Source organism: Micromys minutus, assembly GCF_963924665.1.
Source record: "Micromys minutus genome assembly, chromosome: 29".
Classification (NCBI taxonomy): domain Eukaryota; kingdom Metazoa; phylum Chordata; class Mammalia; order Rodentia; family Muridae; genus Micromys; species Micromys minutus.
Window position 1 is genome coordinate 12,948,855 of NC_137964.1, and position 16,431 is coordinate 12,965,285.

Genomic DNA, 16,431 nt, shown 5'->3' on the forward strand with positions numbered 1-16,431 from the left:
ACACAGATGGAAGGAGAGAAACAGCTTTACCATCTGTGTGTATCCATCCCACATGCAATAAAGTAGCCCATATTTTTCCATTATTCCCTTGCAGACGTAAATGTTAACACACACAGAGGACATGAGACTTTTGTTGGGATCTATGTGGCCCCAGAATCTTCTTCTGTCCTCTCTCTGAGCTTTCGGCGTTCTCAGTGGTGTCTCTCGGTGAGCAGACGTTTTTAATCACTACGAAGTCCCCATTTGGCTCCATCTAGTCAATCTTTGATGCCATGCGTGCGAGTAGAGAGAGCTCTCTGCCTACGTTGTAAATGTCCCTGAACCCATCTCTCCTCCCCAACTTCGCTTCTGCCCAGCTCCTTCGGCCAAGTTTCTCCCTGTCTGTCCCACCCTCTACCCCACTCACATCCTGTACAGCTTTGGCCCATCAGAGACTCTTTCCCCCTCTAGTCCTCATGACCCTACTGCACATGAACAACCCTGTCTCATCCAGGAGACTCAAAGACGCTAGGTGCTCAATAAAACCCCCATCAGTTAAGTCAATGCCCTGTGGTCCAGATGGGGGACATTAAAAATGTCCATTACTTCTAAACATCAGCTCATCAGGAACAGCTGAGTAGGGCAAGGGAACCAAAAGTTTTGGAAAAACTAGCGTGGAAAGGGAATGTTTTACCATCTTCCCAACCAGAGCGCTACCCACACAAGCATTACCCAGACTCACATCTCTGTGATATTTATTCCTGCTTTAGCTCCGGACTCGGGGGAGATGAAGACTGCTCTCCCTACCTGGGCTAGCTCTGCCCTGGCCTCCCACCCAGCCCCGTCTTGGCCGGCTCCCGGTCTAATCCTTCTCTTCGCCATGTGTGATGACGTAACACAGATTCCTGTAGTCTAAGTTGCCACAGACGTCCGGCGGGAAAGCGGCAAACATCTGCTTGACCTGGGAGAGGGAGCGGAGAGTCCGGTTAAATGGGGGCTGAGGAAAAAAGAAGTCAGAACAATGGATCTATGGGAATGCCCCCTCCCCCAAAACAAACTTACCTCCTCCTCACTGAACCGGTCGGCCTGGGTCATAAGCTTTTCCTTAATGCTGATGATAGAGAGAAGACATCACACCTTGTGCTAAAGCTGCCTGGTGGCCACGTGCATATGAAGTTTCTAGGGGAGCTCTAGCCCAGGTGATCCCAGTTTAGGGCTGGTTTTCCCATCTCCAAGGCATCTCTTGACCCCTAACTGCTTCTCTTGCAACCTCTACTCTCCTAGCAACAACTGGGAACAGATGGAACAATCTTGAAACTCCAATGTGATTTGGGGGCCTCTTGGATTCCTATGGTGTGCTAACAATTAATCTTACACTCCTGGGAGGGCTCCTTTGCCTTTTGCCTGGGAGTAGAACCCAGGGCTTAGGCCATGTAAGGCAAACACTCTACTGCCCCTCACTGGGGGATTCTGGGCAGGGGCTCTACCACTGAGCCACACCCCTAGCCCCTCACTGGGGGATTCTAGGCAGGGGCTCTACCACTGAGTCACGCCCGCAGCCTCTCACTGGGGAATTTTGGGCAGATGCTCTACCCTCAAGTTATATTCCCGAGTCCTCACTATTTCCTGTTTTGAAATATCTCACTAAGTTTCTGAGGTTTGCCTCAAGCTTCCTCTGTAGCTCGGATTGGTCTTGAATCTCCTGCCTCAGCTTCTAGAGAAGTTGGAATGACCCAACCTGTCCCCCGCCCTTCCCCTTTCCCTGCACCTTGTCTTTTCCTTGATGCCTCTTTCAGCTTATGGTTTTGGCTGTTTGTGTTTGGCCTCCAGCATTTCCCAGACTACATCATATTGTTCAAGGCCAAGAGTATCAAGGGAAGATGTGGTCCAGTCTTCTCAAGGATCTCTTTAGACCTTGCTTCCTCACAGACTGGGACATTCATGCAAGAATCCCCTTTATCTAGTGAGAAACCAGGGCTTGGGAGGGCTTATAAGTTCCTTGCTGTCCTAGAGGGAGTCTGTGGCAGGGTTGGGCTTGTCTTCTTGGGATCCAGGAGAATAGTGTTGGATGTGAGGGCTGCACCCAGTTCCGTATGATAATTTACATCCTTCACAGCTGGGGAGGGTTTGCAAGCACTGGGGTTCTGTGGGTAAGGATGGGCTCAGAGAGCTAAGCAGAGCCTCTGCTCTCCGGGTATCCTCTGGCACCATTGGTAGCAGGCCCTGGTTAAGGCATGACACATATTTTCCATTGTTTATTACTATGGGATAGTCACAGTTTCCAGGTCACCAAAGCTGGGGACTTTGCATAGGCTCTGTTTCGACCAGATCCACTTCTGTGGCCTATCTGGCCAGCAGCCCCGTCTGCTAGGTTTCCACAACCCAGAACTGTTCCTTCCATTCCCAAAATGAGTCTCTCGGGATACTCCTTCCCTACCCCGCCATCATATTGGTGGGAGATAAGATGGTCCCAGTCATACCAGGAACAGGAGTTTTCCTGGTATCTCTCTGAGTCCTCAAGAGTCAGAAATGAGCCACAGATGCCGAGGATGGGGTTTTAGTTTGATGTACCCTTGGCACTTTGGTACCCCGTCTGCACTCCAGGGAGCCTGACTCACAGCCTTTGAGGACAGTATGTTAGAAGGCACAGGAACTTCTATCTCCAGACTCTATCGGCCCTCTCCTCCACCCTATAGACGGAAGCTTCCATGAGCAGTCAGACACATCAGCACCTGAACTCCTAAAGAATGTCTGTCACCAGATACTGGCCTATCCTTGAGAGGGAGGAAACATCTCACCAGCTAGGGACACCTAAGAACCAGCCAGGTTTGGAAGGGACATAATGAAGATTGGCCTAACTTCCAGGGACCAATGTAGACTGCCGCTTCCTGACCTTGGTTCTTCATCCCTTCTGTTCTTACTATGACATGTTCCCATGTGTGTATGAAAAAGGCCACTAGAGCAGAACCCACTGCTGTCATGCCAGCCCAAGGACCTGTGGGACAGTTGCTTATGGCCACTTCCCACTCAGGCACCCCAAGCTGAGCTGGTCAGTGATGTCCCCATCTGGCACTGTCCTCTCCCCAAATTCTGGCTTCTGGATCTTTGCTGGTCAGTCCTTCCTTTTCCACCCCTGTACCCATGGACCATAACCATCTCCTCTTCCTCCTCCTCCTACCCTTCCTCTTCCTCCTCCCCCTCCTCCTCCAGGCTCCAGCTCAGCATCCCATAGGCACTAAACCCTGATTCATCTTTTCTGTTCCCACATCTAGAATACCATTTCCACCCTAGATTGGCCAATCTGAATTCATCCTTCAAGGCTCGCCCCAACCCCTCTTCATCCCCAACACTCAGAAGCAATCCTTGAACCACACATACTGCCCATTCCCGTCCACACACACACAGAAGGGGAGCACCAGCTCAGGAAGGAGGGACGGTATACCAGGAGGAACAGCAGGCTTGGAACAGGGGCCTCTGTCCACCGGATATATGTTTGTCCTGCTCAGCTGAGTTCTGATGGGGAGACAAGCCAGGGCTGACACCTACCCTGGCTCAGTCCTTAAAACTTACAAGTCAGCCTTGACGAAGCCTTTCCCTTCAGTATCAAACACTTTGAAGGCATGCAGTATGGTCTCTTCTGGATCCGTTCCTATAGGAGGCACACATAGGAGAAAAAAAAGGTAGGTATCAAGGGCCTCTCAGAAATGGTGCCCAACTGGGCAGAAGTTAAGGGCGAAGGAAGGGCTCCAACTCCTACTAAGCCACGCCCCCAGCCCCTCACTGGGGGATTCTAGGCAGGGGCTCTACTGCTGAGCCACGCCCCCAGACTGAATTTATTTTGGTAACTACTTTCCTCAAAGCTACAAAAGTATCACAATAGAAATTTCTCCAGCAGCACATTGGCCCACCTGTTTCTGAGTGGCTCAGTCTTGAAGACATCTCCAGTGAGCCCCAGCCTCAGCCCCTAGCCCAGAGCTCTTTTTTTTTTTTTTTTTACTCATGGCCACTGTGCCTAACTTGAGTCACAAATGAGTCTCACAGTTGCTGCTTCCTTATCCTCAGTGCACTCAATAATGTAAGTTTCACAGCCCCGGACAAGTCGCCTAACGTCACTGAGTTTCACGTATGAGGTGGGAACACTCTACAGCAGGAGAGTGAAGAGTATAGTGAACGTTCTTGCAAAAGTCGTTGTTCATAACTAAGAGTATGTAGTCTACTTAGGTCTCTGTGAAACCTCCAAGCTCTTCAGACATTTCCTACTGTGCCACTTTTGTGGCTTTGAAGAATATTGTTACCAAAACAAACTATTCTGAGACTGGAAGTGTGGCTCAGTGTTAGAGCCCCTGCCTAGAATCTCCCAGTGAGGGGCTGGGGGTGTGGCTCAGTGGTAGAGTCCCTGCCTAGAATCCCCCAGTGAGGGGCTGGGTCAGACCCTTAAATGTCTCCTCTATCAGACTGCTGTCTACTGGGAAGGAGAGCATTGTCCCCTCTGAGCAGGTGATAGGAGCCAATGGGCCCATCTCAGGTAAACTTAGCAACATAGTTGTGGGCAGCCCTACAGCAGAGAGGCTAGAAGGGATTCTAATAAGGGCTGGTTAGGGTCTCAGCCTCCAGGCCACAGCCTCCCAATTCAATCAATTAGCTAAAGGCCCCTGTGTCTCTCTGAAGAGTCTTGGCAGACTGGTCTGCAGTTGCCCCCCACCATCTTCCTAGGGACCAAGCACTGGATCTGGTTAGCTATGGGCTGGCTGTGGGACACTCACCTCAGCCAGCCACTCCCTGCCTTGTCCCCAGAGAGGGCCTCTGCTCTGCGGCTTAGAAGACCCATAAAAAAAAAAGCTTGGCACAGTGGCTGCCTGCCATTGTGGGAAACCAGAGGACAGTCTTGTCTCAATTAACTGCCATGATGGTGCCTGTCACAGCCCACTGCCCTCCCCACTGCCAGCTTCTCACGCAACCCTAGATAAGTTTGCATGACAGCCTCAGTTGGAGCCCCAGGCCTGGAGCCCCAGCAAAGATGAGAACAAGCTGCAAGTCTAGGTCCCCAGCAGGCCCCAGTCACCAACCTCCTCATATGGAAAGCAGGCCATCACAGCTAAGATCGGTGCCCCTTACATGTCACATCAGGACTGGAGACACCATCCCCTGGCTTTACCGCTGACCTGTACCTCAAGCACCTCACTGGGGGATTCTGGGTAGGGGCTCTACCACTGAGCCACACCCCCAGCCCCTCACTGGGGGATTCTAGGCAGGGGCTCTGTCACTGAGCTCCACTCCTAATCCTAAGTGGAATAGTCTAGGGCAAGGGCTCTACTACAATACCAAGATACAGAAAGCACCAACCCACACATTATCACTCGGTAGCCAGATCTTAATCTTAAAGGCAAAGGGAAGCCACAGCCCAGAATTTCCCATCTAACCACAGAACCCTCAGACTCAGGAATGTGTTTAAAGGGGAGCTACCAGGGGCAAGAAGGAAGAGAAATAATCCATTTTCTAGGCCCAGTTCTGGGGCTATGTCTCAGAGTTGTTAGAACTGGGTCTGTTAAAGTGTTCCTTTATCTGAGGCAGGTATTGAACTCCTTGAGCCTCCTCTGACTATTCATCCCTGAAAAGGGCTCCCTAGTCCTTTCCGTGGGGACTGGAGCAACTCCACAATAGGACAAGATAAGCAAACCCACCTAGCAATGGAATCCGCCACAGTTGATCTCAGAAACACCAATCCCTTTTAGACCCCTCTGCCTCACCCTCACCATCAGCAGAGGCCAGAGAGGCAGGGAAGACAGGTAGAACGGGAACTTTAGAATAGGAGGAAGGCATAGCGGGAGGGTAGAAAGGGGAACTGGGACCAGAAGAGGGTGGGTGGGTATTATCCTGACAGTGGGCAGATGAGTTACAAGGGAGAGAGAAGTATTCCAGTGATCCACACTGTGTATGCAGAGGGGAAACTAAGGCAGGGTCCAGGCCAGCGTACACAGCCAGAGGATAGTGCCTGGGAGACCAAGTATGTCTCCATCTGTGGTTCTGCAAACATAAGAGTCAAGCAGGTGAGTCTATTTCCTGCTTCCAGCCCTCCCGTAGGTCCCAAAGAACCTCGCTCACCCTTGAGTTTCTCCCCAAACATGGTCAGAAAGACTGTGAAGTTGATGGGCCCTGGAGCCTCCTTCACCATGGCTTCCAACTCCTCATTCTTGACATTTATGCAACCTGGACAGGAGGAGGGGGAGGGTGTAAGGGGCCTGGAGGGACACCACCTATCAGAAGCCAGAGTCGGGTCGTCTCTACGGCTTCTAAGGTTCAACCCATCTCTATCTGGCACTGTCCATTTATTAAGGAGATGTGGGGAAACACTGGAGTCTACAGGCTATTGTTCAACCTCTGAGGCTTTCTAGAAAGCAGAGCAAGACTCTCTGAATTAATCTGACTCACAGACCAGAAAGTGAAACAAAAACAAGCAAACAAAAAACAAAAGCAAAAGGGAAGGGAGGAGTAGAAGGAAGAGGAGGAGGAGGAAGGGGAGGAAGATGAGGAGGAAGAGGAGAAGGAGAAAGAGGAGGAGGGAGAAGAGGAGGAGGAGGAGAAAAGAAAGAAGAGGAGGAGGAGGAGAAAAAGAAAGAAGAGGAGGAGAAGGAAGAGGAAGAGGAAGAAGAGAAAAAGGAAGAAGAGGAGGAGGAGGAAGAGAAGAAGGAGGAAGAGGAAGAGAAGGGGAGGAAGAGGAAGAGGAAGAGGATGAGGAGAGGAACTAGAAGAAGTGGGCTTCGTAGGGAGTTTAGGGTCTTGTGCATTCCTAAGATGCTGCAAGGTCACAGTGAATACGCAGATTCCTGGAAACTCAAAACTCAACCGGTATTGGTACCTTAGTTCAACCACTCTAGCCTCTCCAAACCCAACTTTCTACTTTTCATTTTAAGACCGTGTTTTGTCACGTAATATAGGCAATCACTGAGTCAGAAATCCAGATGCCTCAGTGTGATGGTTTGTACAAGCTTGGCCTAAGGAGTGGCACTGTTTGGAGGTGTGGTCTTGTTGGAGTAGGTGTGCCACTGTGGCTTTAATACCCTCATCTTAGGTGCCTAGAAGTCAATATTCGGCTAGCAGCCTTCAGATGAAGATGTAAAACTCTCAGCTCCTCCTGCACCATGTCTGCCTGGATGCTGCCATGTTCTCACCTTTATGATAATGGACTGAATCTCTGAACCTCTAAGCCAACCCCATTTAAATGTTGTTCTTATAAGAGTTGCTTTGGTCATGGTCTCTGTTCACAGCAGTAAAACCCTAAATAAGACACTTGGTATGAGAGTGCTGGGATTACAGGCACGTACTACAGCACCTCTTTGACCTCTCACTACCCCAGTGCCTTTGCACAATGTCAAAAATATATCTTAAAACATCTTCCCCTAGCCACCAAGTCCTGTCGCATTGGGAGCCTTCTTCTCCACTGGGCTTCTCAGTTCTCAAGCCCCTCACTGTGGTTGTCTTGGCCTACCCTTCTTCCCACCACAACCATTAGCCCTAAGCCCCATGCTACCCCAGCTGCTCTACTCACCCAGTGCAGCAAAGGTGTCCCTCAGGTCCTCCTTGTCAATGAAGCCGTCGCGGTTCTGGTCCATGATTGTGAAGGCCTGATGGAGACACTGGCTCTGAGCTACCAGGGCCCACCCAAACTAACAGGTTCCTGCCCTTCTCCCCAGGGTGTCCTTGGATGTCTGCAGCAGTAGAAACTTCAACCTGGAGCATGTGACCACCCAGAGCTCCAATTTAGCTTTGCGCGCACTGCATCCTGGGAACTGTAGTTCACCCTCTCTGAACCTGTACCCTGAGTGCTTTGGGACTCCACACTCATTCTCTTATTTCAAGAGCTCGGCGACTCAGAGAAACTGAGGCTCAGAGACAGAAACGGGGGCTCATAAAAGAGACACTGAGTCTTGGGGATGGAAATTGAGACTCAGAAAGGGAAAGGCGTTTTCCATATGTCACAGGGCAAGTACAGGCTCGGATGGAAAGTAGAGCCACAGAGGCAGCCATAAGGATCTTGAGGAATGTGGCAGTGTGGGCAGCCACAGCGGGCTCCTTGAACAACTTCTGTGAATCCCAGTAATCCTCCCGTGATGGCCCATCTTATTATTGTTCCTTTGACTGGATTTAGAATCACCATAGAAACCTCTCTGGGCCCATCTGTGAGGGGTTTCCTAGACTGGGCTGAGGTGGGGAAACCCACCTTAAATGAGGGCGGCACCATCCCACGCGCTGGGTTTTTGACTGTGTGCAAAGGAGGCATGAGCTGAACACCAGTATCCATCTCTCTCGACTTCCTGCCCCTGGCTGCGGCGTGTGTGTGTGTGTGTGTGTGTGTGTGTGTGTGCGCGCGCGCGAGCAACCAGCTCAGGTTCCTGCTCCTGCGCCCCTCGAATGTGGGCTAGAATTAGGGAAACCTTCCTGAAGGAAGACTTGCTTTTGTCAGGCATTTTATTGCAGCAACAAGAAAACTAATTAATATAGACTCCCATGGTGGCCAGGGCCACCAACCAACCTCTTTAAACTCTTGAATCTGGGACTGGTCGAACATCGAGAAGACGTTGGAGCTGGCTGTGCCTTCCACTCTCTTCCGGGCTCTTCTGGGTGCCTGGGCGCAAGAGGTAAAACCTTACAGTCATTGTGTCTTTCAGAGGTCAGCAATCACCAGTGCCAGACACGGGTCTCAGAACACGATGGTCCAGGGAGCTTTATCCTTCTCCCCCGTACACACAGCAGCCGTCTGAAAGCACTGGCTGGAGTTCCACAAGTGTCAACTGGACAGGACCTAGAGTCCCCATAAAGACAACCCTCTGGGCCTGTCTGCGAGGGAGTTTCTAGATTAGTTCATTGAGGGGGAAAGACCCACCCTAATGGTGGGTGGCATCGCCCATGGGTTGGGGTCCTGAACTGACTGAATAGGAGAGACTGAGCTGAGGACCAGCGTTCTCTGCTTTCCCACTGCCGCTGAGGATGCATTGTGGTCAGTCAGTTCACCCTCTTACAGCCATGACAACCCCACCCGAAGCTGGGCTGTATCCTCGCACTGTGAGCCCAAACTCCTCCGCCTTTACCTTGCTTTGGTAGGGTTTTGCAGGGATTTGTTTTGGTTTTGTTTGTTTGTTTGTTTGGTTGGTTGGTTTTGTGGAGGGGGGTATTTTTGTCACAGCACAAGAGACAATATTAATACCACAGTGTTGCTTTTCTCAGCTCAGGTGAGAAGTCTGCAGAGTGTCCACCGTGCAGGGCGGGACAGCTGTCCTCCACTCGGCCACCCACCCATGCCCAGGCTCCTGAAGCAGGTGAGGTCAGATGAGCCTTTTTCCATCCTCTGTCCTTGTGTGGGACTTGTGGATCTCACACCAGTCACCATCTGCTCTACTGAGATCTAGTCTTCTTGTCCAGCTGCTAAAAGCTTCCAGAATGTTCCTAGCATACTGTCTCGGGTCTGAGTCCTGCAAGATTTGTTTCTAGACAGGATCTCAGAGTTCTGTCCACTCATATGGGTTCCCTCCCCCCCCCCCAATCCACTTTGAGCTGCCTTCTATCCCTAACATCTGGTCCATAGCACCTGCACATGTGTGTGCTTGTGAGTGTGTGAGTGTTTTGTGTGTGTGTGTGTGTGTGTGTGTGTTAGAGGACAGATTTCAGGTGTTGGTTGTCTCCTTCTATCATGTAAGGGATCAGAGAGACTGAATATTGAATTCAGGTCATCAGACTTGGGAGCAAGCATCTTTTACAAGTTGGGCCATTTCTCGGTTACAGTTTTGAGACAAGATCTCTTATTGGCCAGAGCCTACCTGCTCAGCTAGGCTGGCCAGCCAGCAAGCCTCCAAAACCCGCCATCTCTGTGTCTTCGGGGTTGGTATTTTCCCAGCACTGGGATTACAAACACATGACACCACACCCAAGTCTTTCCCACCTGAGTTCCGGGGAATCAAACTCAGGACCTTACGTTTACAGATCAAGCATGTTCCCAACACAGCTCTCCGCCAGCTCCGTAAGAGTGGCTCTTAATGTCAGAAAGGGTCCCTGCCAGACAGAAACTGTCTCCTAGTCCTCCCTGGGGTTCCCCAGCTTGCCCACACTCACCCTAGCACCTGTGTGGTCTCCCTGCTCCCACCCCACTCTCCGTTTTCCCTACGGCTCCTGGGCCCATGTCAGGAGCAACAACCCAGCGAATTATAATTAGCTTTGACTGGATGCTAGTCTCAGTAATCCTTTGAAAGGGGGGTGGCTGGCAAAGAGGCCACCGTGGGACGCTCTAAGCCTAGGAAATATTTATAAATCCCTTCAGATATCATAAAGAAAAGAACTCCCCTGTGGAGCTCATCTCTCATAATTACATATACATTTCCCTCTGATTAATAAAAAATTATCACTTCCGTCAGCAGGATATTCCACTAGTTCTCAAGGCTATAGCACCCCTACACACACACATACACACACATTCAAACACATGCACACATACACACACATACACAACACTCTCTCTCACACACACACTCACAAGCACACACACATACACACATACATATACACACATACACACACATACACATACACACATACACACACATACACAACACTCACACACACACACTCACAAGCACACACATATACACACATATATACACACATACATATACACATACACACACATACACACATATACACACATACACACACACATACACACACACACACACACACACACACACACACACGTTTTTCACCCTAGCTTTTCAAGTTCACCTGGCCACAGGCCCTGCTGGAGGCTAAGAGCCTGGCAAGGCAGAAAGGGCTCACCTTTTATCTTGGAAGTTCAAATTCATACTGCACCTTTGAAAGATAAGTTTTATTCTGAAGGAAGCAGTCCTACGAAGAAGAGGGTCACCCTGACCTGGATTTTCACCCTGGCTTTGATAAGAAAGGCAGATCACATGACTAGGGAGATTGGGTTAGTGGGTAAGAGTACTTCCTGAAGAAGCAGAAAGACCTGACTTCAAATTCCCAGAACTCCCATAAAAATCGAGGTGCATTTGCCCCCCACCTGTAAATCTAGTATATGAGAGTTGGAGACAGGGGCATTGCTGGGGTTTGCTCTGCTAGGTCAACTCCAGGTTCAGTGAAAGACCCTGTCTCAAGAGAATATGGTGGCCAGAGATTGTTCAGAACAACTGACATCCTTCTCTGACCTCTGTATGTACACACACACACACACACACACACATACACACACATACTACTTTTGCATTCTTTAAGTCTCTGTATCCCTGCTTATATTAATCTTTATTTTTCTTATGATCAAATTTACATCCCAATTCCACCCCCTCCCATAATTCCCCCATCACCCCTCTCCTTCTCCTATGAGAGAGTAGATCTCCCCTGGGTATCCCACCAAAACCTTAAAAAAATAATAACAAAACTCAGGGTCTCATTATGTAGCAAAGGATGATCTTGAGTTTCTGGTTCTCGAGTCTCCACCTCCCATGTGCTGGGGTTCGAGACACACGTCATCATGGCCAATTTATGTGGTGCTGAGGATGGACCACAAAGCCTCGTGGATGCTGAGCAAGTGTTCTACTGACTAAGCCACACCCCCAGGCCCCCTTTATTTATAAAATCAGGAATAATCTCTGCCTCAAAACAGCAGAATGATTACCTGCTAGTCTCTAGTCCCTTCCTTGTCCCAAAGAGCTTATAGTCCGGTAGGAGAGAGGGCATCAATAGAAAGTGATCAAAGGAGGAACAGGTGCTGAGTCACTAGAACAGATCAGTCATCACTCCCCAGGACGCTCCTCCTTACCCCCGGGTACCTCTGCTGAATCAAAGCACATCACCAAACCAGAACCCACGTGGACGAGAGGCTGTGCAGGCAGCTCAGTCGGTACAGTGATTGTCTAGCAAGCACGAAAACCAAAACCCATTAGAAAGGCAGTTGGTGGCATGCGCCTATAATCCAAGTTTTGGGGAAGAGAGAACAGGATCCCTAGGGCTCAGGGGTAGCCGGTCTAGTCCAGTTGGTCATCTCCAGCTAACAGTGAAAAGCCCCGTCTCAAAAAAAAAAAAAAAAAAAAAAAAAAAAAAAAAAAAGGTGGGTTTGTCAGTGGTGGCACACACCTTTAGTCCCAGTCTCTGCTTGGGGGGCAGAGGCAGGCAGAGCTCTGGTTCAAAGTGAACCTGATCTACAGAGTGAGTTCCAAGACAGCCAGGGCTACACAGAGAAACCCTGCTTCGAAAAACAAAACAACAACAACAAAACCAAGATGGATATCCTTGAGGAACATGGGTGTACACACACACACACACACACACACACACGGGAATGCCTCCAAACACACACCACATGCAAAAGGAAGCCGCATGGATGAGACTGGACAACCAACAGAGGCAACATGGGATGGACCAAGTTCGAGTATCAAAATCACACCCCCAATCCCCATAGCTGCCAGCTGAAGGAAGCAGTGAAGGGAGCAAGGTCAAAGTTGAGAAGGAAAAGTCCAGAATCATTCATGAGGTCAAGGCCAAAAGATGAGCGTAGACGTGAGGAAGGAGGTCAGGACTGAGGTTGGAGTAGGGAGGGAAACAGGAAGGGACCAAAGCCAGGGTGCTAAACTCTGCAGAGTCTGTGGTGGTGCAGAAAAGGTGGTCCCAGCCTACCATGGTCTGCCGTGCTTTTGAGGGCTGCAGCAGGTCTGGGGACAGCTTGGGGTGGCTCTTTAAATAGTGCTCCTCCAAGCCAGGCACCATTCCAGGTCTAGACAACAGTTTGGAAGGTGACCAAGGACAAGATGAGGGGCATTCGAGCTGGGCATCTCTCCGGGACTGTGGGGAGTGGGTGTCAAAGGCCACCACTGTGGAGACTGTCTAAGCCAGGGGGATCTCCGACATCCATGAGCCAACTGTTTTCTCTCTAGCCAAGGGACCATGGACCAGGAAGGGAGCAAGTGGCCAAGGACATGAGTAAGTCAATCCAACCAACCAGCTGGGAAGGCTGGGCGTTGGATCCAAGAGGGTCAGCCTGGAAGCAGAGGCGCTGTGCCAGCCAGGGACACTCAGAGTGAAGATGACAACATCCCTTGAGTTTTAGGGTTCTGGGTAGAATACTTTTGGGATACTTAACCTCCCCTATGGGGACTGTGGGGATATTATGATGTCACTACCTGCTGTACGCTTTGGTCTGGCCCCCAAGGTCCTTCAACCAACATGACTGCAGTCAACTCCTGGAATTCTAAAACCTCATACCCTGAAAGTCTACAGACACTCAAGCCCTTTATACAGAGGATGTGGTATTAGCCTAGAGCCTGGGTAATTCTATGTGATTTCTTAAAAATTGGTTTCTGGGCTGGGGATTGAACTCACAAGCTTCAGTTGCAGGCAAAGGCTTTGATGCCATCCTTTGTCCTTTCCTAACTCTTCTGAGCACATTTGATTAAAACTACGCATGCAGAAACTGCGGCTGCACGTTCCTCTGTGTATATGGGGGAGAGTCATCCAGGGCCCCCTTCTGAACTTGAAAATGCACAAAGTAGAGCCAGGGGTGCTGGTGGTGCACGTCTGATCCCAGCACTCGGGGCAGGAAGGCAGGAGGGGCAGGAGTTTAACATCAGTCGGGGTTAAGATCCTGTGGGCAGCTAGAAACCTACTCCAGAAATACAGCACTTGCAGAGTTGCCCGGTGAGGGCCAATGGTATGGTTCAACGATGCAAGACTTGATTAGCATGCACAAGGACCTAGATTCAGTCTTCAGTACAACACACACACACACACACATACACACATATGGGGGGACACACAAAAGAAAATGTACAGAATAGTGTTGAGATATAGATACAAAAGAAACACATAGTCAATTACAAAGGCTTTACACACAAGCACACACACAAGCACACACACATACACACACATACACACAAACACACATATGCACACACACATACACACACACAAACACACATATGCACACACATACACACACATATGCACACACATACACACACACAAACACACATACGCACACACATACACACACAAACACACACATGCACACAAACACACACACATGCACACACACATACACACACAAACACACACACACACACACACAAACTCATCTCCTGGATGAAAATTTATTCAAGTCCAAGAATTCTCCCTCTGAGCCAAGCAGGGCCCACACCTGCCACCTGCTGCCTCTTCAGGTGACCAGGGCAGTGCTAGTGGCCCCAGCACAGCCTCAAAGGCAGCCCCAGTTCATCTAGCCAAGTCGGCTGCTGTGTGGGAAACTACATGTGATCAGCTGCCAGGGCCAGAGGGCTTGGCTCAGGCCTTGCAGCTGCGGGTCCCCAAGAGCTGGAGAGCTTAGCTGTCCCCGGAGCTGGCCTCAAGCCTGCAGGCTCTGGTACGGCTGATCCCTGCCTTGAGGAGAGAGAATATGATACTAATCAAAAGAAGAGTGGCTGACATTTATAAACCAGAAAAAAGGTCATGCCAGGTTCTAAAACAGGTTGTCTTTGGAGTCAGATTCAATCTTTTCTTTCTCTTCCCCCACCCCCTCTCTCTTTTTCACAGTCTTTTCTTCACTGGGTAGTTCTGGCTGACTGTCAACTCACTATGTAGACCAAGGTGGCCTTGAACTCATGGAACACCAACTGCTTGTCTCTGTCTCCCAAGTGCTAGGATTAAAGGTGTGTGTGATCATATCCCAGCAGAGTTCATCATTAACCCACTTTCCAAGTGAGGAAATTGAGGGACCAGTGGGCTAAGTCACACATACGCACCCTCATAACTCATATGGCTGGTAGGAGGAAGTGGAGCTAAGGGGAGAGGCCCTTTCAAATGAATTAATAAAGAACTTTCTAGAAGACCCTATCCGTATAAAACACTCTACTCTTACACCTATGCCGTAGTCTTCTGGGACGAAAGATGACTCTGTCCACTTTCTCTGCTCTTTCACACTCCCAGCCTCTCACTGGGGGATTCTGGGTAGGGGCTCTACCACTGACCCACACCCCCAGCCCCTCACTGGGGGATTCTGGGTAGGTGCTCTACCACTGAGCCATACCTCCAGACTAAATATTTTTTGGTAACTACTTTTCTCTCAAATCCACAGAAGTAACACAACAGAAATTGCTCCAGCTGCACCATTCCGTAGCACATTGGCCGTGCTTCCCTTCCTTGGCCGAAGAACTATAGGCAGGTCCTCTACCTCTGACTCACGCTCCCCTCCCCTGGATGGAGGATGCTAAGCAAGTGCTCTAACACTGAGCTACACTTCCAACCCCTCAATGGCCTTCCACACATATTGGAGGCCAGGTCCTTCCCTGCCACCCTCAGAGAACCCCCCAAAGAACCATGGAGTGCTCCACAGTCATTCAGTAGGTCCTGCCCACTGAAGGTGACCCTGACTGAGGCAGAAGCCCTGGATGCCAAGCTTAGCCCACAACTGCCTGGCAGGTGGGTGGCAGGCTGTGTGACTCTGGCAGTGCTTGTCTGAGGCCGGCAGGGACAGGTGGCTGCTGTCTGTGCCAGCTGCGGGGTAATGCCTTCCCTTGCCAGGCCATCTTGGCTCTGGGCTCAATGAGGGAGACCATGATGGCATCCAGCCTCTAACTTTGAAAAGTCCAGGACAGTTCTGGGCAAGCAGCGTGCTCACGACCTGATCAGAGCGCCACGGGAAATAACGGAATCTCCTTCATAGCCGGAGCCTTGCAAATGACAAGAGAGTATAGACAGGCGTCTGGGGATATTTGCCCTCAAAGACTGATGGCTGTTGCTCAGACCCACCAAAGCCAGTTAGAGCAGAGGATTCTACCTTTCAGCCCTCCTTCGACCCCTCCATCTCACTTCCCTATCCTCTCACTCTCCGTGTGTGTGTGTGTGTGTGTGTGTGTGTGTGTGTGTGTGTGTGTGTGTTAAGGTCAGAGGTCAGCTGCAAGGGTTCCTCGGGAGCTACCCACCCATTATTTAAGTCTCTCATTGACTTTGAACCAGCCAACTAGACTAGGCAAGATGGGCATCGAGCTCCAGGGAGCATCCTGCTTCTGCTTACCCAGGCCTGGGATCACAAATGTGTGGTACCACACCTACTTTTTCCGCATAGGTTCTGGGGATCAAATTCAGGTCTCATGTTTGCAAGGCAAGCATGGAATTATCTCCTAACACCCTGCTAAATTCTTACCTGTAACTCACCGAGGTCAACAAGCTACCTTAGTCTCCCCGCCCTCAACCTCAGCCAGCCCCGCTACGCTGACCTCTACTGTTCCTCAAAATCTTGTCCCACATGTTGGTACTGTCATCCCAGCTATTTAGAAGACTGAGGAAGGGGTGTCATGATTTCAAGACCAGTTTGGGCTACATAGTGAGTTCCATGCTGGGCTTAGCAAGTCAGTGAGATGCTGTCTCAAAGTAAAAAGAGGAGGAGGAGGAGGGCTGGGTAGA

The 16,431-nt window shown here is 50.2% G+C and overlaps 1 protein-coding gene across 1 annotated transcript; it reads right to left on the reverse strand.

Moving 5' to 3' along the window:
- Positions 1-451: 451 nt before the first annotated feature.
- Positions 452-12,677, reverse strand: MYL10 (myosin light chain 10). The gene is made up of 7 exons (XM_080940749.1): positions 12,655-12,677; positions 8,510-8,602; positions 7,526-7,601; positions 6,082-6,186; positions 3,550-3,628; positions 1,042-1,090; positions 452-940 (listed from the first exon to the last, which is right to left on the reverse strand). Exons 1-7 carry the CDS (start codon positions 12,655-12,657, stop codon positions 842-844), a joined length of 504 nt encoding a protein of 167 aa, XP_080796875.1. The 5' UTR covers positions 12,658-12,677; the 3' UTR covers positions 452-841.
- Between the last annotated feature and the right edge of the window lie 3,754 nt (positions 12,678-16,431).